Raw genomic sequence first — 22,429 nt, forward strand, 5'->3', positions numbered from 1 at the left:
TCTAGAAACTTTGACATAAGTTTTCCATGCCGGGTTTCATCCGATGTCACTCATGTGTGAAAACTAATATCCTGCTGACCTAGAACACCTGTTACAGGTAAGCAACTCAGCCAAAAAAAAAGGAAAACAGAATGACTTTCTCCAGCCCCTATTAGGCAACAGCACCATTAACCTTCATTCACAACTACCAGGGATTCCCCCACCACCTTCATTTCATACCCTTCTCCCAATTCATTTTGCCCAGCCATTGTAACTGTCCTTGGCTGGAGGCCATGTTACCAGGATTTCTTCCAGATCCCTGTAATCATGGGCCCTAAATCCAGGTCACTAGATGTCACTTTTGAGCAGCGACATGACTCTTTGCACTCCCCCCAAGGGCTGTGAATGCTGCCTCTGTAGCAGCCCCCTCCCACCAGGCCAGCTTTCTATAAACACTTCTAACTCCATATAGCTCTGTTGTGTGGCATTACAGGAATACAGCACACATCCCAAGTTGAGATCTTAAAAGGATTTCTTAAATCTGCATCTAGAAATCCTTCCTGTAAACTGAATAGCTAGGTTAATTTTGTAAATATCTGTTCTTTTGCAGTTTACCTAATGCTACTTGGTAAACAAATTGTAGATTTTTGAATGATTAATGCTCAGACTTGTCAGCCCAAAGATATTCATTGCTAATTCTTAGTAAGGAATAATTGGGATAATTTTCCAGAGCAGTAGATTTAAATGTAAGAAAAAAAAACCGAATTGAAACCTTTGACTTTTTGCTAACTTAAATGAGATCTTGGAACAATAGATTTAGTAGATTATTTGGTTTTGCATTATTGAACAACTTTATTTTGTATTTTTTTATCTAATGCTTTACTTTTTCATACTAGACTTTGTTTTCCTCATTTTGGAGAAATTTGTTTTGTTTTTTTAAGATTACTTGAAATCTTAAGAGCAGACTATTCAGTCCCTCAACAGTTGAACTTTTCAGCTAGAAATTCTGGGCAGGTAGTCAAAATAAAGCTTTAAATGGTAATATTGAGAATTCAGCCCGAGGAATTGTTCCTTGCTTTTCTGATTAGTATGAGCTGGATTGTTTTTTGCTTAAATTCTGTAGGCAAGGACGAAGCACTTCAAAATAGACTGCTCTCCCTACTCATTTGGTTGCACTGGGCCAGTGACAGTATATTAGAGAGCCTGTTTGATAGGGTATAAGGTTTAGATTGCAAGCTTGGGAGAGCCTTGAGGCAAGATTCTTTCTCCTGCCAGATAATGGGAGTCAATTAAAAAAAAAAAAAAGTCTTTACAAACTCACTTGGAACCATATAGTCAAGTACTATTGTTAATTTTATATTTAAACTGTTTATTAAATAAAACAAATGAATAAACACTTTGAAAACATTGGTTCCTTATGCATATCAAGCTTTATACAGTCATAGATTAGATATTTTTATGTAATACATTTTTGTCCCCCTTACATTCTATCCTCCCTATCTGATACATGACATTAATTCATTATAAAATGGTCTAAAACTGGGATTTAATTTTGTGGGATAGAGGCTTCACCAAATAACTTTACATTTAAATCTGTGAATGATCAGTTTGTTCTATTGGACCTGAATGCTAACATTTAGAAATTATATCATGTTGTAAAAGGGAAAACATGATGTAGTTGTGGGTATATGATTACATTTAACTCTGGATTTTCTCAACTAGGTGAATCAGTCTCTGTTATCAAACACACTGACCCTGTTCCTGACCCTCGTGCTGTCAATCAAGACAAAAAGAACATGCTCTTTTCTGTAAGTAAATGTCTGGAAAGATTTATTTTCTAAGGTTTATACTCTCTTGCTTTACTTCTGCTATAGCAAGAAGTCCAAGTGGTATGCCAGCTAAATACTAATTTTAATGAAAGTCACTGTGGAAACATGTTTTCATGTGTATATAGTACAGTGGATATAAGAACCTATATGTTAACTATAGAGCTGGATTATGAATATTGACAAATTTGTACACATTTAGTTAAAATCTAATTTCAAAATTTCTTGCTTTAGTTTTTTCTGCAAGTATATAGAAACATAGAAAGGACGGCAGAAAAGGACCAACAGTCCATCCAGTCTGCCCAGCAAGCTTATGGTAGTCTCCGCCACGCAATACAAGTCACCCCCATACTTTTCAATTTCCAAAGCCATCAGTCAGGGCCCTTGTTGGTTGCTGTTTGAGTCCGATTCCCCTTTATTTATCTCCTGCTGTTGAAGCAGAGAGCAATGCTGGAGTTGCATCAAGAGTTTCAGGCTTTTTGATTAAGAGCAGTAACAGCCGCATCAGCAAGTTACCCCTATGCTTAATTGTGTTTTCCCAGACTACAAAATTCACTGTCCTTGTTTGTGTCTGAATCTAATTCCCTTTTTCATCTTTTCCCCTGCCTTTGAAGCAGAGAGCACTGATGGAGTTGCATCAACAGCATGAAGGCTTACTGGTTAAGGGTAGTAACTGCTGCACCAGCAAGTTACCCTCTTTACCTGGAAGAGGCAAAGATTAAGGAGATTGCTTAGTGAGTAGGGCACTAGATATACCTTATGACAACAGGGCCTCTTGCTTGCTACAGAAGTCAAACTGACTGCAAGAAGGACAACGCTACTGTAGAAAGGCAAAGAACTGGTGGGAGACATTTTTACAAAATACAGTTGGTTTTTTTTTACTAAAAAGACCATTGCTGGGATCAACTTCAGAAGTTCCTGACTGATCTTCTGAGACATGTTCTGTCTGTATGGTCTCAAGGGTACTGTCTTCTCTTTGTCTTCTCTTCTTTGTATTTCTTACTAATGGTCCTCTGTACTTGACCAAAGTGTTTCCTTTACATTCTTAAAATACTATTTCAAACAGTGCTTCAAAATTGGAGGAATTTGTGACTGAATGAATTTCCTGACAATTTGGTAGGTAAAACTGTATAGTATTGAGATTATAGTGTGTAGATAGAGATTGATATATTAACATGCAGCAGATCTGGTTAAATATTTTGGACAGATTGCGTTCTAACTAGCAATAGTTGGAAGAGTATAAATTCCCCCACTACCTTCTTTCAGTAAAAATAAAACAAAAACAGTTGGGGAAAAATCTGGCCTATATGGTGTCCAAAGTAAAGAAAATACCAGTAGATGTAGTACATTTGGGTTTTCAGAAGGCGTTTGATAAAGTCCCTCATGAGAGGTTTCCAAGAAAACTAAAAAAAAAATCGTGGGATATGAAGTGATGTTCTTTCATGGATTGCAAACCTGTTAAGACAGAAAAGTTTTCTCAGTGGAACAAGGTAAACCTATGAGTGCCTCAGGAATTTGTACTTGGATTGGTGCTTTTTAATGCATCTATAAATGATCTGGAAAAGGGGTTTGAGTATGGTGATCAAATTTGCAGGTGACACAATTATTCGGAGAAGTTCCCTGTATGTACCAGGATCAGTCCAGACCGCTGGGTTGTGTCTCCCTTCCAGCAGGGGGAGTCAGAGAAAAAACTGAAAAGGCACCCCTCTTAACCTGGTGTGCCACCTGTGATCATTCAGTATTTTCTCTAACCCAGCAGAGGGGTTGACCAGGTGGCACACCAGGTTAAGAGGGGTGCCTTTTCAGTTTTTTCTCTGACTCCCCCTGCTGGAAGGGAGACACAACCCAGCGGTCTGGACTGATCCTTGGTACTACAGGAATGAAAATTAGCAGGTAAGAACCAATTTTCCTTTAAATCACAAACAGATTGTGATAAATTGCATCAGGACCTTGCGAGACTAGAAGATTGGGCATCCAAATGGCAGATGAAATTTAATGTGGACAAGTACAAGGTGAGGCATATAAGGAAAAATAACCCATGCTGAAGTTACACGATGTTAGATTTCATGTTAGGAGTTACCACTCAGAAAAAAGAACTAGGCAACAAAGTGGACAATACATTGAAATCTGCTCAGTGTGCTGCAGTAGTTAAAGTAAACAATGTTAGGAAGGGAATGGTGAATAAAACGGAGAATTTCATAATGCCCCTGTATCACTCTATGATGAGACCGCACCTTGAATACTTTGTGCAGTTCTGGTTGCTGCATCTTGAAAAAGATATAGTTGCACTGGAGAAGGTACAGAGAGGCAACCAAAATGATAAAGGGGATGGAAAGGCTAAAGAGGTTAGAGCTGTTCAGCTTGGGGAAGATATGGGTGAGGGAGGGATATAATAGAAGTTTATAAAATCATCAAGCCCAGAGTCCTGTCTCACAGTGGCCAATCTAGGCTGCAAGTACCCAAACATTAAATAGATCCCATGCTACTAATTCCAGTAATAGTGGCTATTCCCTAAGTCAGTGGTTCTCAACCTTTTTCCCATCGTGACACACCTGACAGGCCACGCTCACATGTGTGACACACTGCTTATTACAATTCACGGCGGAAATAAAAAGTAAAGGTCCGGTAATTATTTTTATTGTTTAAAATGACACAAGGAAAAGATACATATTCTGTCTGAACAGAAATTACATAAATAGTAAACGTCCCACACCAAAACAGCACCAATTTCCCGCACTTAACAGTAACCACCTTACCTAAGAAAAGGCAACACTGCAAATATTACACCAAGCCTTAAGACACCCAATACACCACCTATTAGGAAAACGGACCAAGCCAGGCTGCTATAGAGCCCTACACAGAAACTACACACCAGCAGAAAACCTCACCTGAATCACATGTGCTGACCCTCACCTAACAAAGAATAAAGAGACCAAAATGCATAACTAGAATCATGCAGACAAAAACTGAATTGGAAACTGCAACAAGCCAGAGTCTCTGTATGCAGTGTAATAAAGGAAAAAAGAAACATCACCCATCCTTATAAAACAAATCAAGAAATATAAAATCAGTAGCAGTAAAACCATACTAACAAAGAACAGATTATTTCGAAACAGCTGATGAGTGGAATATCCAATAATTAAAAACTTATAAAAAAATTTCTAGATACCAATAAAATATTTCAAAATAGCAGACACAAAGACCCAGTAATGAAAAATAAGGATACAAAAATGTTTTTGCTCTGCATACCTGGGAACGTTTGATATCCAGGTCTCCTGAGGTTGTTTTGAATTAGCAGGAGGGGTGGTTTGCTTGGAACTTTCTCCTCTGTCACATACCAGCGCTCTCTCACACTGGCTCTCAATTACACACCTATACACATATGCTCTCAGTCACTCACATATACACATACTTTTTCTCTCACTTATATAGGCTCTTAACTACACATTTACACACATGCTGTCTCTTTTCAGGCTTACACACAGGTTTTCAATCACACACACACACATGCTGTCTTTTTCTCTCACACACACTTTCACATGCTCTCTCTTTCTCTCATTTACACACAGGCTCTCAATCACATACTCACATGCACCCTCACCTAAACCAGCTCTCAATCACACACACACATGCTCTCTCTCTTACATATACACACAGGCTCTTAATCATACATACACATGATCTCTCACACACAAAGGATCTTAATCATTCACACATACTCTTTCACACAAACAGGTTTTCAATCACAAACTTATACATACAGGTTCCCAATCGTAAACTTACATTCATGCTCTCTCTCACAGGCTCTCAATCACAGACATACTCTCTTTCACATTATACAGGCTCTCAATCCTTCACATACATGCAATCTCTCACACACACACACAGAATTCTCAAACACACATGCTTGCTTGCTCATTCATTCTCTCTCCTTCCCTCCCTCCCCGGAACTAGCAGCAGCAGCCTCTTCCCAACCCTAACCTCCTTCATTTTCAGCCCTCGCAAGGCGCTCCATGGGCCGTGGGGGTTGACATTCTTCATCTTTTTTTCTGAGCCACGCTGCTCATTCCTCCGGCCGTGTCTCTTTTGTTCTTCGGGCCGATGCTGACCAAACTCGCATGGTCTCTTCTTCCCGCGCACGCATCCACTGCTCACCACTTCCTCTTCCGGGCTGCGGGGGGGGGGGGGGGGGGCGGGAAGAAGAGACCATGCCGGTGCCGCTGATGCCACCTGATCTGCCGCGTTCTGTCTGGGCTGACAGCATTTTAAGCCCGGGCGGAGGAGGAGCGGGGAGCAGCTGAGTCAGTGGAGGACCAGGAAGTGTGGCGACACACCTGCGTGTTCGTGGCGACACACCTGCTGAGAACCACTGCCCTAAGTCATCTTGATTAATAGTTTATGGACTTCTCTGAGGACAAGCAGGATGGTAGTCCTCACACATGGGTGACATCATATGGATCAGTGATGTGGAAAACATATATCAGTTCTACAATTTTGACTAGATACTAAGCATGCCCGATACCATGTGTCCACGCAGGGTCCCACTTCAGTCTCTTTCGTGGAGCTGTAAGCCTTGTGGTATGAATGAGCTCACTTTGACTGCTTTTAACCTTGTGGAAAACCTTTTTGCTCTCTTTTGGTTTTTGGGGGTTTGTTTTTTCCTTCAAGTCTGTTACCAGGTCTTTCTCTGTGCCTTCCCGTAGTGTCTCTAGTCATGGTTTTGAGTAAGTTTTCTTTCATGATCCCCCCCCCCTCCCCCCGATGATGGCAATGTCTTTCGACTTTGTGGCACTTTTGTTTCACCCCATCATGGCCATGTTCGGTTTTCGTCGGACAGTGTCTATCACTGATCCTCATGAGGTATATATCCTCTGCCTGGGGGCATCGCATGATGTCCGAGGTTGCCACTTATGCACCCAGATGACCCTGAAGGGATGTCTGTTTTGACTCGAGATGGATCAGCTCTTCAGATCAAGGAAATCCGAGGCATTGAGGGACCTTGGAGCCACACTGATGGACACCATGCTATAGACATTGGCGGGACAGTCTGTTCTGTCAGTGCCGCTGGCAGATAGAAGTTGTCAGTCTCCTCTGGGCTGAGGTCATCAGGTTGGTTTTCTTTGACCTCTGCATGAGGGAAAGACCGGGCCAAGCATAGAGGTAAGCCTATTAAGCATTGGCACCGGTTCCTGTCTATGCACAATGCCAGGCACAGAGATGTACTGCCTTTTGCCACTGTGCCCCTGAAGCAACTCCGTGGTGAGGAGAGCCCATCCTCTATTGGTTTTGGGGGTCTATGACTGTCTCTTCCGGTCCTGGTGCCTGTCTCCAATCCCCCTTGTGGGTCCAAATATTTGGCCAACCCTCCTTCCTCCCAGTCTGTGTTGGCATTTGCAACGTTTTTGAGGAGCTGGAGTGCTGAGTCCAGCTGGCGGTGGAGCAGGTGCTGCAGGGCCTCAGTCCTGTGGCACTGATTGCACTGGGCCCAGTGCCACCCATCCTTGTACCACTTCTGTAGAAGCTCAATGTGCTCATCAATGTATAAGACCAGCTGGTGCTGGTTCCTGGGGCATCATCAGTGCCCAACAGGGTACAGTCCTCCCCTACCAATACAGTGGTCATTGCTGGTTCCTCCAAAGAGGAAACTCCACCAATGTTGGCAGAAATGCTGAGGACTTTAGGGCCCCCCCTCCCCCCAATCCAGTTCATTGGTGCCTGCCCCTCTGGCCAAAGGCTGAGCACCTAGGGCCCTATCCCCTATAGCATATAGTGAGGATGAGGGTCCCTATGACCCCCTAGGAATAGGATCTGACTGTCCTCCTCCAAGCACTCTGATAGTCTCCCATCAGACAGTTCTCCAGATGAGTGAAGGAATTCCCCACTGGAGGACTTTACCTTTGCAGGGTTTGTGAGAGTGATGGCAGAGGCTATCCCATTTCAACATTTGAGAGGTTCAAGAAGGTTTTCTTGGGAACCTCTATCCCCCTTTTGCAAAAAAGGGACTGGCTATGCTCCCTCGAACAAAAGGACGCATACACTCATATTGAGATCTTCCCAAGTCAAATGAAGTATCTCTGATTTGTGGTGGGAACACATCACTTCCAGTACTAAGTGTTACTGTTCAGGCTCACATCTGCCTCAGGGGTCTTCACAAAATGCCTGGCTGTGGTGACTGTGCACCTCTGCAGACTGGGAGTGCATGTCTTTCCATATCTGGATGATTGGCTGGTCAAGAGCACATCTCAGGCAGGGGCAGTCAAGTCCATGCACTTGACCATTCAGTTGTTGGAGTCACTAAGGTTTGTTCTCAACTACCCAATGTCCTATCTCAGCCCATCACCTCAATTGGACTTCATGGCCTTCGTAGATACAGCTCAGCCCAAGGCCTTTCTGCCCCCACCAGAGGGCTGCCGACATGGCAATTAATTGCTGCAGAGATTCAACAAAGCCAGCAGATGTCGGCCTGGCACATTTTGAGGCTGTTGGGCCATATGGCTGCAACTGTCCAGGTTACTACCTTGGCACATTTACACATGTGCAGAGCTCAGTGGACCCGAGGTCATAGTGTGGTCCCAGGGCACTCAGAGCCTCCACGATTTGCTTCTGAGTCACCCTGTCTCTCTGGCACTCATTGTCCTGGTGGTGGGTACCTTCCAGTCTAGAACAGGGGATCTTGTTTTGAAGTCTCCCCACTCAAATTGTCCTAGCCATGGATGTTTCTATCCTGGGGTGGGGGGGGCTCAATACCAATGGTCTTTGGTCTGTTCAGGAATGTTCTTGTCAAATCAACTTCCTGGAGCTTAGGGTGATCACGTATGCGCTAGGAGCTTTCAGAGATTGGCTGTCCAGCAAAGTTGTCCTGATCCAGACCAACAACTAGGTAGCCATGTGGTATGTCATCCAAGCCAGGGAGGCATGGGATTGTACCTCCTGTGTCAGGAAGCATTCCAGATCTGGTCGTGGGCCCTGTCCTAAAGGATGGTGCTCATTGCCATGTATCTGGTTGGGACGTAGAATGTGGTAGCGGACAGGCTGAATCGAGCCTTCAGACCCCACGAGTGGTCCCTGGATCAGGAGATAGTGAATTGAATATTCTGTCTCTGGGGGAGCCCGGACGTAGATCTGTTCTCATTCCCCTGCAACAGGAAGGTGCCTCTGTTCTACTTCCTGCACAGGACAGACGGCAAACCAGCCTCAGATGCCCTCACCCACCATTGGGACACAGGGCTATTGTATGTGTATCCTAAGATTCTCTTGAAGCTTCACGAGGACATATGACTGATCTTCATAGCCCCTCAATTGCTGAGACAGGTCTGATTTCCAATCCTTCAGGAGTTGTCCATCCGGAAACCAATAGTCTGGGGACTTCCTCTGATCTCATCACGCAAGATCAGGGCAGGCTGTGGCGTCGCTCACAGCCTGGATGTTGAGAGGTTGATTCTGCAGCTGCTTGATCTTTCAGACTGTCTCAGCCTTCCACTAGAAAGTCCTATGGACTGAAGTGGAGGAGGTTTTCCATGTGGTGTGAGCAGAAGGTCCTAGATCCATTCTCCTGACCCACACAAAAACTACTTGATTACCACTTACACCTATCGGAGGCTGGATTGAAAACCCACTCCATTAAAGTTCATCTGAGTGCAATTGGCACATACCACCATGGTGTAGATGGTATGCACATCATTGTACAGCCTATAGTTTTACGTTTCATGCAGGGCCTGCTTCAGTTGAAGCCTCCCTTAAGGCCTCACGCTCTGTATTGGGACCTCAACGTGTGTTGGCTCAGCTGATGAAAGCTCCTTTGGAGCTGCTGTCACCTGTGACCTGAAGTACCTGACAGCGAGCTCCAGGCATTAGTGACTTATCCACCATTTATACTAAATTTTATCACAACATGGTGGACTTGCATTCGCAGCCTAAGTTCCTGCTTAAGGTGGTGCCTGATTTCTATCTTAACCAGTCAGTCGTCTTGCCAGTATTCTTTTCCAGTTCCCATTCACACCAAGGCTAATGAGCGCTGCACAGTTTGAACTGCAAGCAAGCCTTAGCCTTCTATCTGGCGTGGACAGAAGCCCATAGATAGTCCACCCAACTTTGTTTCTTTTGATGATAGATTGGACATTGCTGTTGCAAACACTATCCAATTGGCTAGCAGATTGCATCTCCTTCTGTTTTGCCCAGGTGGGACTGCATCTTGTGGGACATGTCAAGGCTTTTTTTGTTTGTTTTTTACTAGAGTTTTAACAAGTATTAACAATGTTCTACAAAATATGAACCATCATGTACAGCATAGACAAAGTCAAGGCTCATTCTGTCAGTCATGGCAGTGTTGGTGGCCCTCTTGCAAACAGTTCCTGTGGAGGAGATATGCAAGGCTGCGACATGGATTTCTTTCTACACATTCACATCACATTGTCTGGATAGGGATGGCCGACATGATAGCAGATTCAGCCAGTCTGTCCTTTGGAACCTGTTTGAGATATAGAACCCAACTCTCCTAACCTAGGCCCTGTTTGGGTTCAGGTTGTGTCCCCCTCTGTTAGCAACAGCACCGGTATTGTGCCCATTGGCACCTGGTTAGGTGTCTGTTAGTCCCCTTTTTTGTTAAGGAGCAGCCTGTAGCTAGGGATTCACCCATGTGTGAGGACTACCATCCTGCTGTCATTGGAGAACATCTGATACAGATAAGTAACTCTGCTTTCTCCTCCAGGAACTTATCCAAATCTTTTTTTTATACCCAGCTACACAAACTACCTTAACCACATCCTCTGGCAACCAATTACAGAGCTTAATTGTGTGTTGTGAGAATTTTCTATGGTTTGTTCTAAATATGCTACTTGCTAACTTCATGAAGTGTCCGCTAGTCTTTGTATTAAGAGTAAATAACATTCACATTTACTTGTTCTAGAACTCTCGTAATTTTATAGACCTCTATCATATTCCCCCATCAGTCGTCTCTTCTCCAAGTTGAACAGCCCTAACTTTTTTAGCCTTTCCTAATAGGGGAGCTGTTCCATCCCCCTTTATCGTTTTGGTCGCCCTTCTCTGTACCTTCTCTTTTTTTTTTTTTTTTTTTTAAGATGTGGCAACCGGAATTGCACACAGTATTCAAGGTGCAGTCTCACCATGGAGCGAGAGAGACATAACGTTTTCTGTTTTAATTCACCATTTCCTTCCTAATAATTCTTAACATTGTTTGCTTGCTATTTCAAAGTATTATCCACTATGATGCCTAGATCTCTTTCCTGGGTGGTAGCTCCTAATATGGAACCTAACATTGTGGTAACTACAGCAAGGGTTATTTTTCCCTATTTGCAGCACCTTGCACTTGTCCACATTAAATTTCATCTGCCATTTGGGTGCCCAATCTTCCAGAGGTGCTATTTATCCCAATAGATTTGTTTGGACAAACAATCAGCATTTCAGCTAAAAAGAGAACATAAAGAGTGGGGAACAAGTTTAAAAAATGTGGGGGGAGGGGCCCTGCTAATTTAAAATGAGTTTAAATACTAATGAGGGACAGTTGAAGGGAGAGAAGCTGAGGTGGCTTCTTAGTTATACTTAGACCATACAGCCTATCATGTCTGGTTTCTTTCTGCTATCTAGTCTACCCATCCCTCAGAGATCCTCTGTTATCCCATGCTTCTTTTTTTTTTTTTTTTTTAATTCACCACTGTCCTGGTCTCCACTGCCTCCACTAACAGGTTGTTGCATGTATCCACCACCCTCTCTAATGAAATATTTATTTGGATTACTTCTGACTCTGTCCTTTCACCCTCGCCCCATGACCCCTCATTCCAGATCCTCCTTTCCATTGATGAAGGCCCACCTCCTGTGTATTTATTCCTTGGTGATATTTAAATGTCTTTCATATCTCCCTATCCCACCTTTCCTCTAGGCCTACACATGTTTAGATCTTAGTCTGTCCTGATACGCTTTTCAACAGATTTCTTGTTTTGTAATGGCCAAGTGAAATCAGTGTCTTGGCATCATAAGTATTTAAAATGGGATGGGTTTTTTTTTGTTTAAAGCATAGTCTGGAGTATCTTAATGTTATCTGGATATTTTAACACTTCCCATATTAGTGCTTTACCTGGCCCTGGATGTACAATAAGCTATCTTAATGTTTTGTAATGCTGTACATCATTTAAAAGAACATTTTTAACTAAAATGTAAATTTGCTGTAATTTGGGACACTTTTCCTTATTTCTCTGTTCTCGGCTAGTTTCTGACACCTCCCTTCAAGCTCCTATCATAAAGCAGCTCACAGAGAACAGAAGTAAAACAATTTCCCGAGGAGTTTGACATTCAATACCTTGTTGCTTCCATCAGCCTTTGTTTTTCTCAAAAATCCTGATTGCTAATGTTCATACAGCTACCTCATCTCCCATACCATGTAGCTGATCTGGCTGTGCCTGAGGTGAATGGTGTATCCTGAGTTTGGCTTCTCTTAAGGATAAGAAGCAGCCTCTCATGGACATGGTGCTCATAATCCATGCAGCAGGTCCATCCCCTCCAGTTACCTTAAAAGTGAACACATATAGGACGAGGTGCAGCTGCCCTTGCGATTATCAACACCACTTTCACTTTGAGCAGTATTCTAGAAAGTCAGCGTCCATATTTTATGTTCAAATTTGACCCTCCAGAAGGGCATAAAACCATACAGTGGCACCACACAGCCACAGGACTGCTAGCAGGCTAATCAGCTGTGTTGAAATGCTTTAAAAGCTTTTTAAATTGCAACATAGTCTAAAGAGAGAATCCAGACTAATTAATTGAGAAGCTTGGTTTCTAAAGATAGTCTTGACACAATTGCAGATAACTTTGTCAGTGCACTGGATTTCCACCTTTAAAATTAAATCAAAATGTAGAATAAAATTTCTATAATTGGAGGATGTGGGGCTATTTTGGGTTTTAAATTAAAAATATTACAGCATAACTAATACAAAGATTGAACTACAGTTAATGTAGCTGCTAATACACAAGAAGATTCTCCTAATCTTAATTACACTCCCAGCCTTCTTCATAAATCTGCCCTTCCTGCCACCAGCCATCCCCCCCCCTTTTGCTCACTCCCTTTCAATCCCATCCAGCATGGTGGTATTGTAACTTTCCCCATTCTCATGATCTTCATTTTTTCTGGGCTTAGATGGTCATCCTGTATGTTGAAGAATGGGTTCCGGTTGCGTTGAGGGGAAGCTGTTTTAATAATGTAATTCTATCATGTTACATGGGTTAACTTAATTGCAAACATTTTTTCTTTCTTTTGTACTCCTGTTTCAGGGTACAAACATTGCTGCTGGTAAAGCCATAGGAGTGGTGGTAGCAACGGGGGTGAATACTGAAATTGGCAAGATTCGTGATGAAATGGTTGCGACGGAACAAGATAAAACTCCACTCCAACAGAAACTGGATGAATTTGGTGAACAGTTATCAAAAGTCATCTCACTCATTTGCATTGCTGTCTGGATAATCAACATTGGACATTTCAATGACCCAGTACATGGTGGCTCCTGGATTCGTGGTGCTATCTACTACTTTAAAATAGCAGTTGCTCTGGCTGTTGCTGCTATTCCTGAGGGTCTGCCTGCTGTCATTACCACATGCTTGGCTCTAGGAACCCGTAGGATGGCAAAGAAGAATGCCATTGTCCGAAGCTTACCATCTGTGGAAACCCTGGGATGTACATCTGTCATCTGCTCTGACAAGACTGGTACCCTTACCACCAACCAGATGTCAGTCTGTAGGGTATGTAAGAATTTTCTTCCAGTCTGATTTTGTGCTCACAATGTTTTGGTATGCACTTGTATAGCATCTGATTGCTAAAAGGGTATTGGATCTCTTCCACATGTCCTAAATATATTACTAGTTGAGATTTTAGCCTCTTGGCTATGCATTTCCACTTGTCAAGCACTTAAATAGAGCAGGTGAGATGGCCCTTCTATGCCATCTTGTTCTAGAATTTGAACAAAGATGCAAAAGGCAGGATGATCAGCATGTGGCCTTAACTGGTGCTATCTGGCTTCTCCTTCTTCCCTATCAGAGCCAGAAGCGCAAAGTTGTGGAAGTTTCTAAGGAAATGCTTCAGCTTGTGTATCTTCTTGATCTGTCTTCCAGTGCCATAGGCCAGTGAACTATCATAGCCGTAGCCCAGGGTGGAGCCGAAATACTCTTTGTGTGTGTGTATCCATGTCCCCTTTTTGTTCCCTTACTTTTTCTCCTCCTCCTGCTCTGTCACTGAGACAGCTGTTCCAGAAACTTCCTGCAGCCCCAGAACAGGGTAAAGATCTGGCAAAAACTTTAATTCCTCAGTATCTCCATTTGAGTTTTAAAGTGAAAACATTTTTTTTTTAACTAGATTTTAAATTTCACCTAAACACACATACTTGCACTTACAAGAGACACATGCATTTCAGAGCAAACTAATGGCTTACTTTGCTGCCTTAACACTGTCTACATTCACTAAATGAATTAAATTTGAGACTCCATCAAATTTAAATTCTAGCCCATCTTTGTTTCTTTTAGAAACATTTTTTATTTTAGCATTTCAGTTGTACTGGGAGACTGTGCCATGGATCTGTTTCTAAGTAGGAGTTAGAATATTTGTGTGTGGTTTCTTTTTATTGCATTGCACAGGGATGGGGAATCTCCAATCCTCAAGGATCATATACCAATTGGACTTTCAGAATATCACTAATGAATATGTATGTAATTTGCATACTTTGGAGGCAGTGCATGCAAATATCTCAAAAATATTCATTGGTAATAGTCTGAAAACCCAAGCAGTATGTGATCTTCGAGGACCAGAGGCTCCCCACCCTTGATGAAGCATGATATTTAACTGGGATTAAGGTGAACAGAGCACTACAGCGTACCAGATTACATTGGCAAACCACAGAACTCAAGCTTGGTTTCCTGGTCTGGAATGCTGTCGGATGAACACTTTCAATGTCACTTTAGATACTAGATTTTTTCTGAGTAATTCAACTCATCATGCTGTGTTTATACTCCCAAAAATACTTTCCAGTGCTGATTATTGTATTAATCTAAGTAGCATGCAGTGCTCTTTTTAGTTAAGGTTGATCATTCGCCATGTGACCCATCATATCTTCTTCTATGCATTTTAAGTAGGGATGTCGTCATACTGCTAATGCCCTATCCTCAAATGTTCTACCTTGTTTTACATTTAATTTTTGCTAGCCAGATTGATTTGGTGCTGGACTTGTTAAGTTCCAAGTATTTCTTAGTTTTGTAATGGTACTTCATTGGATACATGACTAAATATTTAGTTTCAAAAATACAGCACCAGATCAAACATTTTCCATGTAAACATTAAAACTTCTCTAATTTTTTTTAGTGTACATTTCAAAGGAAATAAGGCTTATGAGATCACATGTCTTGTCTTCCTAATGACACTTGTGTGTGTCCTGACCACACCAAATTTTCAGTAGATGTCAGGGAATCCTAATAGGGGAGAATTGTATACATATTTTTTATTATCTATTTATATGCATGTGTCCTGGAAAGTTGGCTTCATTAATCTTGTATTAACTTGTTCTAATGCAGTTACTGGTGATTTATTTGATGTCGTTGCTGATTAATAGGGTATTCTTTATATTTTCTTTATTGGGATGGAGGAGATAGGACAGAGCAGTAAAGCACTGTAGTATTTATATTTGGAGGGGGGGAGCAAAAATCAAGTACCCTTAATTGAAGTTACTTCAGTAAAATTGCATAACTGCTGTGGTCTATACAGGAGCTCTCTTCTCCTTTTAAAAATGCCAAAATACAGGAAACATTGGTTTTTAATATTTAAGTACTTTCAGATTGGTTGTCTCACTGACTAGGTTTTGCCAAATAACTTTTAGCTTTATGCATTTTTAGAGATAAAGAAAGTTTGTACAATATGGCTTCAGAGCCTGTGACTGGATCATTTAAAAAAAAAAAGAGGAAAATCAAAAGCACTTTTTTCTCTTCCCTATTTTGCTGAAGCAGTCAGCCGCAGGCACGGCAGGGCTTGGTCCTGTCTCTATTTCCCGGATTGTTTCAGTTTGGCCCGGTGAGAAGAGGGAGAGGATTTACCAGTGGGCCGGTCACTCTCCCCCCTCTGAGACGCACCATTCCCTGTGGGCTGAGTTTTGTTTAAAAAAAAAAAAAAAAAAAGTTTTCTTCTCAGCCACGCCTGCCAGCACTCGTGGGCCTCCGGAGGGGGTGGAGTTCTCCACCCAGCTGCAGACCATGCCTTGGCATGCAGCTCCTGTGGAGAGCCGGGGCTCCAGCTCTCCCGTGAAGGCCTCTGCTCCCGGTGTCTCCCCGGGGGCGAGGGGCCTTCGCAGCGCGGCGATTCGGCTCGGGGGGGGGGCGGCCATATCGCGGCGCAGACGGGCACAAGGCAGGGGTGCAGAGGCCTAGCTTGCTCCCAATTAGCGCGGGAGCGGCGGCCATTTTGTCTGCCTCAGACGAAGAGGAGGGAGGGGGATCTCACTCCCCCACTGTCCCTGCCACACAGGCTGCGCGGTTTGCCGGCCGAACCAGCTCCTTCCCGGGTAAAGCCTTGGGGGGGACGGCAACCTTTTTCATCTAAATTTATATTATTGCTGCATAAAGCTTATTTAGAGGCAGAGTCTGAGTGGGATCTTCAGTCTCCCCTCCCTGCAAAGATCCCGAGGGACTCGGGGGGGTGGTAAGTTGCCTGATCGGTCGCCTGATCTGTCAGGATCCTTTCACCCTGGATGATAAGGGAGATAACATCACTCCGGTGGAGGGGGACGACCCACAGGTCCTACACCTGTTCCATAGGGAAGAACTGGACCATTTAATTTTGCATGTGCTGCAGGAGCTGGAACTCCCCCAATCTCAGGACTCATCGGATTTGTCTACAGGGGATGCAGCATTTAGCGGGAATCCGCGCCCCGCTGCAGACGTTCCCTTTTCATCCGAAACTTTCACAGATTGTGTCACGGGAGTGGGAGACCCTGGAGGCTTCCTTGAGGGTCACTAGAGCTATGGAAAAGTTATACCCACTCCCTGTTGAGACGCTTGACCTCCTTAAGGTTCCCAAAGTGGACTCCGCAGTCACGGCCATGGCCAAGCACACTACTATTCCGGTGATGGGGGCACTGCGCTTAAAGACCTGCAGGATAGGAAGTTGGAAGCATTGCTTAAGCGTATATTTGAAGTATCCGCCTTGGGAATACGGGCAGCTGTATGTAGTAGCCTTATGCAGCAGGCTTTGCTTCGATGGGTTCAGCAAATGTTGATGGCCCAAGACCTTCTCCCCCCCCCCCCCCCCCCCCCCCCCCCCCCCCGGGGAGGCTGAACAGGCGGCCCGTATGGAATCAGCTGTCGCCTATACGGCTGACGCCCTCTATGATCTCCTTCAGACCTCGGCACGTACCATGTCTTCGGCGGTATCGGCGTGTCGCCTACTGTGGCTCCGGAACTGGTCCGTGGATGCCTCTTCTAAATCCCAACTTGGCTCCTTCCCTTTTCGGGGTAAGTTGTTTGGTGATGAGTTGGAACAACTTATCAAGGCACTGGGTGACAACAAGGTGTACAAGCTGCCAGAGGACAAGCCCAGGGCGGCCCGCTCTCCTGGTAACTACTGTATATAGGCCTTAAGCCTGAGCTGTGTATTTCCTGACTTTGCTGGCAACATATTTCGCAACCATGTGCTTTGGCAAGCTCAGTACCGGAAGAAGCCAACACCCCAGAGACGATACCTGATTGGACTATAAAGTAACGTTCATGATTGGATATTAGAAGAAGATAATACACCCAGGATGCGCATCAATGTATTTCTATTGGACAATGCTAAAAGTTTAAAAACTCCAGCCCGAGGGCTCTGCACTTTGAGAAGCAAGCTGAATGCCAATTGCCACTGACCTGCATCTCCAGAGAAACAACGACTTCCTCTTTCCTTGTTCCTCTTTCTTATACTGCATTTATACTGTATTTGTCTTTGTCAATAAACTTGCCTTTTGAGATCATAAAGCTGTCTGAAGGTGCTTTCCGAATTCCCGCTGAAAACACTACTGAGGCTGTTTCAGGGGACAGCATTGTTTTCGTTAAATAGGGGGGCTGCAGGCTATGGCCCTCGGCAGTCAGCTTCGAGAGCACAGTCTTGGTAGTCTTCCTTTCAAGGCAGGCGGCCTCAGCGAGCCGGGACCCATGCCTTCGCCAACAGCAGCAAGCCTGCACAATGAAGGGATGCCGACCCATTCTAAACATTGGGGGTCGGCTGTCCCACTTTTACGAGGAATGGGTCAAAATTACTTCCGATCAGTGGGGTACACTTTGGATTTTGCTCGTCCCCTCCGGGATCTTTTCCTGATGTCTCCTTGCGGGCCACCACGCAAGCAACAGGTGGTCCTTCAGACTCTAGATCGGTTGAAGGTTCTGGGAGCCATTATGCTGGTTCCTCCGTCAGAGCACCGGACCGGTCGATACTCCATCTATTTTGTGGTACCAAAGAAGGATGGGACTTTTCGCCCAATTTTGGACCTCAAGCAGGTCAACAAAGCCTTGAGGGTGCCTTGCTTTCGTATGGAAACGTTGCGGTCTGTCATTGCGGCAGTCCACAAGGGAGAGTTTTTGGCTTCTTTGGATCTGACGGAGGCATATCTTCACATAAGGATCCAGGAACACCATCAGCGGTTTCTCAGATTCATGATTCTGGAGCAACACTATCAGTTTTGTGCCCTCCCCTTTTGGCCTGGCGACTGCTCCTCGCGTATTCACCAAGCTGTTGGTGGTGGTAGCGGCGAGCTTACGTCGGGAAGGAATTCTGGTGCATCCTACCTGGACGATTGGCTTATTTGAGTGAAATCGGAGCAACTCTGCCGGGCGGCCGTCCATTCGGTTGTGTGTCGTTTACAGTCTCTGGGCTGGGTTGTCAACTATGCCAAGAGTCAGCTGATCCCAACCCAGGTAATAGAGTTCTTGGGGGCTCGCTTCGATACGTTGGCGGGCAGAGTTTCCTTACCCCTCGATTGCATGGACAGGTTGATGTCCCAGGTACGGCGTCTGCTCTCTCTCTCCCCTCCCCAGTGGTGTGGGATTATTTGCAGGTTCTTGGATATATGGTGTCTACCCTGGAGCTAGTCCCTTGGGCCTTCGCACATTTAAGACCGTTGCAGAGGGCGCTGCTCTCGCGTTGGGATCCCAAGTCGGAGGAGTACCAGATTCCCTTGCCTCTGCTCGAACCGGCCAGCTCCAGTCTGGCCTGGTGGCTAAATCCGGATCATCTTCTGAAGGGGGTCTACCGCGAGAGTCCACAATGGATAGTGGTAAAGACTGATGCCAGCCTCTCCGGTTGGGGAGCAGTGTGCCAGTCGAGGACGGCTCAGGGCCTTTGGACTTGTTTCAGGCACAGTGGTCCATCAACAAGTTGGAGACCAGAGCGGTCCTACTACTTTGAGCCCTTGAAGCGAGCAACGCTTAAAGGCTTGACGCTTAAAGCGGTGTTTCTCGTGGCTATCTGTTTGGCTAGGCGGGTTTCTGAGCTTCAAGCCCTGTCCTGTCGAGAGCCTTTTCTGCTTATTTCTGATTCGGGTATCTCTCTTCGCACAGTACCTTCCTTTTTGCCCAAGGTGGTCTCGGCTTTTCATGTCAATCAATCCATCGAGTTACCGGCTTTTTCTGATGCAGATAAGGATCTACAGAGGTTGGATGTCCGTAGGGTCCTCTTGCGTTATTTGGAGGTTACTAATCCGTTTCGATTGTCGGATCACCTCTTCGTTTTGTGGAGCGGTCCTAAGAAAGGGGCTCAGGCTTCTAACACTATCGCCCGGTGGTTGAAGGATGCTATTGCTTCTGCTTACATATGTTGCGGGCGCCCAGTGCGGAAGGTCTTAAGGGGCATTCTCTTCGGTCTCAGGCGGCTTCATGGGCAGAGAGCCAGTGTGTCTCGCCGCAAGAGATTTGTCGGGTGGCCACGTGGAAATCCTTACACACGTTTGCTAAACATTACCGGTTGGATGTAAGGGATCCGAGGGTGGATTCCTTTGGCGGTAGTGTGCTTCGCGTGGGACTCTCCAGGTCCCACCCCATTTAGGGCAGCTTGGGTACATCCCAGCAGTCTGGATTGATCCTGGTACATACAGGGAAAGGAAAATTAGTTCTTACCTGTTAATTTTTGTTCCTGTAGTACCAGGGATCAGTCCAGACGCCCGCCCATACACAGGAGAGTCTAGTCAGCTGTTCATATTTTCTCGACAGGTTCTAATGGAAGTCCGTTCTTTACATAGGGCAGACTACCTTGTTCTTCTTACAAGTTCATGTTATTGAGCAGGTTTAGTTTTTTAACTTGATCTAGTCAGTCACTGGTTGCAAAAGCGTATTTACGTATGATTTTTATCTTTCACAAAAAAATTTTTCTGTAGCAATGTCCATTCATTTTGCTTTGATATCGATAATACTGAGGGATTGCAGGTGGCACCCCGGGTTATGTGGGTGGTGCTTTTCAGTTTTCTCTCTGACTCAATCTGCTGGAAGGGAGGCATAACCCAGCAGACTGGACTGATTCTTGGTACTACAGGAACGAAAATTAACAGGTAAGAACTCATTTTCCTTTTTGCTGTCTGGATTAATTGCTAAACTCCCATTTATAAAAATTCAGGATTAATAGGGAGAATTCTATTTGAATACAGTAAGTGTCTTGTACTAAACTTGTTCTAAAGTGGAATTTGATTGGGAGAGCAAATACAATAGGATTCTAAAATATTACTGAGACATAATTCTGCATTTTTTCTTTTGCTTTTTTTTTTTTAACTTGCAAACTGAGGTGAATTTTAAAAGCCCAGTGCGCTGAGCGGCTTTTCAGCCGCCTGGATAAATGCGTATCTCCTGCAGTGCGCACATCTTCAGAGATTTCAAAAAGGGGCGAGGCGTGGGCATGAGCGTTTCGGGGTGTGAACCAGAGATGTGTGCATAAATACCTATGCACCAAGATTCCCCATCTGCTTAATTTTACTTCTGCTATGGATGATGTGTAAGTTCAAAAAAATAAACTCGGCAGATATTGAGGGCCAGGGCTAACTGGGGGGAGTGAAGGCTATTAAACTAAGGAGGCTTGAAGGATCTATCTCTTAACTGTGGATGAACTGGTAAAACTGTCAATGACACCTTTTAAAATCTTCACCACCCCCCCCCCCCCCCCCCCCCATTTACGTGGCAGAAGCAGGATTTGCATGCCCCTACTTAAAATGTGGCGCACATTTGTATGTGGCCAGGCTTTTATAACATGCTTGCACATGCCCAGCATGCCACTGCCTGCACATCCACGCGAGATCCCCCTTCACTCTCTTTCCGCTGTGCAGTTGCCTCTCAGTTTTTTTGGAGCTCTGCTTCTTTGTCTTTGTGTCTGAAATCGGGATTTTTTCCCTGTTCCATCGACAAGTGCCCCCCCCCCTTCACAGACTCTCTCTCCTTGGCACGGTAGGTAGAAATCACTTTTCCTTTATTTTCCGTGGTTGATTCCCAGTATCCCACTTCTCAGTGGCCCCCAAGTCATCAACCGTGCACCAGTTATTTTTCATGGTATCGTCCAGCTTTCGTCTGTGCCCACAGACCCATGTCCATCAAGGATCTGCATGAGGCTTGCATACTCTGCCTGGGGGCCTCGCACGACGTCGGTGGATGTCAGCTGTGTGACCAGATGACCCCCAAGGGCCTGGACAAAATGGAGAAGCTTTTTAATTCCAACAAGTCTGTTCCATCCACACCTGTGTCGGAGTCCTCAACACCTGGGGGTCAAGGGGAGCCACTTGATACACACCCTCTTGCTGCTACTCAGACTACATCTTTGAATGACCAAGGGAACGGTGAGTGGTCTTCCATGATCTCACCGGTTTCCAGGACATCAGCATCCTTGGTGCTGGGAAAAGACCAGGCCTGGGTACCATGGGAGATCCCGCAAGCATTGGTTACAGTTCCAATATGGTACTGGCTGCTGCCATACCACCACCAAAGCAACTCCCGTAGTTTGGAGGCCCCATCCTCTGATATACCCAGGAGTCCCAGACGTTCCCCACAGATATCAGTGCTGGGCATGTACCTCCTCAGAGAACCGAGACGGCACCGGTGAACGCTTCAGCCCCCTCCCTCAGTCTTGGCCTCACTGGACTTAAGAGGAGTTGGACCGCAAGGTGTAGAGCATGGTGCTCTGCGGAGTGTTGAGCTGCCCTCACCACTGGTTCCCATGTCAGTGCCGGAGATTCCGCCATTTATTCTGGCGCCCCTGTTAAAGCGTCTGGACGTCCTCCTCGGCACCCTTCCAACCAGCAGGTGCCAGAGGGACCTTCGGGAGCTATTCCCATTATTAGGTCCTCCGAGGGAGGAAGATGTAGCTGGTGCTGTTCCTGAGGCCTCTGTTCCCAAGCCTTTGCCCAGGCCCTCTGGCCTTCTGTGGCCCCCAGTCCCCTCGTTACCAGTGGGACCATCGATTCCCATGGTGCCCTCAGTGTCTTAAAAACTTTGGGAGCCCAGGGCTAGGGTTCTCCACAAGCCTCACTCGTGTAAATCCCGCGATGGCCTTAGTGAAGAAGGCCCTTATGACCTGTTGGGGGGGGGGGGGGGGAATGATTCCTCGAGTCTTTGAATTCTTGGACGACCTCTCTCCAAGGCAT

The 22,429-nt window shown here is 45.0% G+C and overlaps 1 protein-coding gene across 2 annotated transcripts in view; it reads left to right on the forward strand.

Moving 5' to 3' along the window:
- ATP2A2 (ATPase sarcoplasmic/endoplasmic reticulum Ca2+ transporting 2) overlaps positions 1-22,429 on the forward strand; it is a 165,630-nt gene that overhangs the window by 85,637 nt on the left and 57,564 nt on the right. For both annotated transcript variants that reach the window (XM_029571797.1, XM_029571796.1), the window contains exons 7-8: positions 1,702-1,787; positions 13,086-13,550. In XM_029571797.1, coding sequence (XP_029427657.1) covers positions 1,702-1,787; positions 13,086-13,550 — 551 coding nt within the window. The remainder of the gene's footprint in view (positions 1-1,701; positions 1,788-13,085; positions 13,551-22,429) is intronic.

This window comes from Rhinatrema bivittatum, chromosome 11 (assembly GCF_901001135.1).
Source record: "Rhinatrema bivittatum chromosome 11, aRhiBiv1.1, whole genome shotgun sequence".
NCBI classification, from domain to species: Eukaryota; Metazoa; Chordata; class Amphibia; order Gymnophiona; family Rhinatrematidae; genus Rhinatrema; species Rhinatrema bivittatum.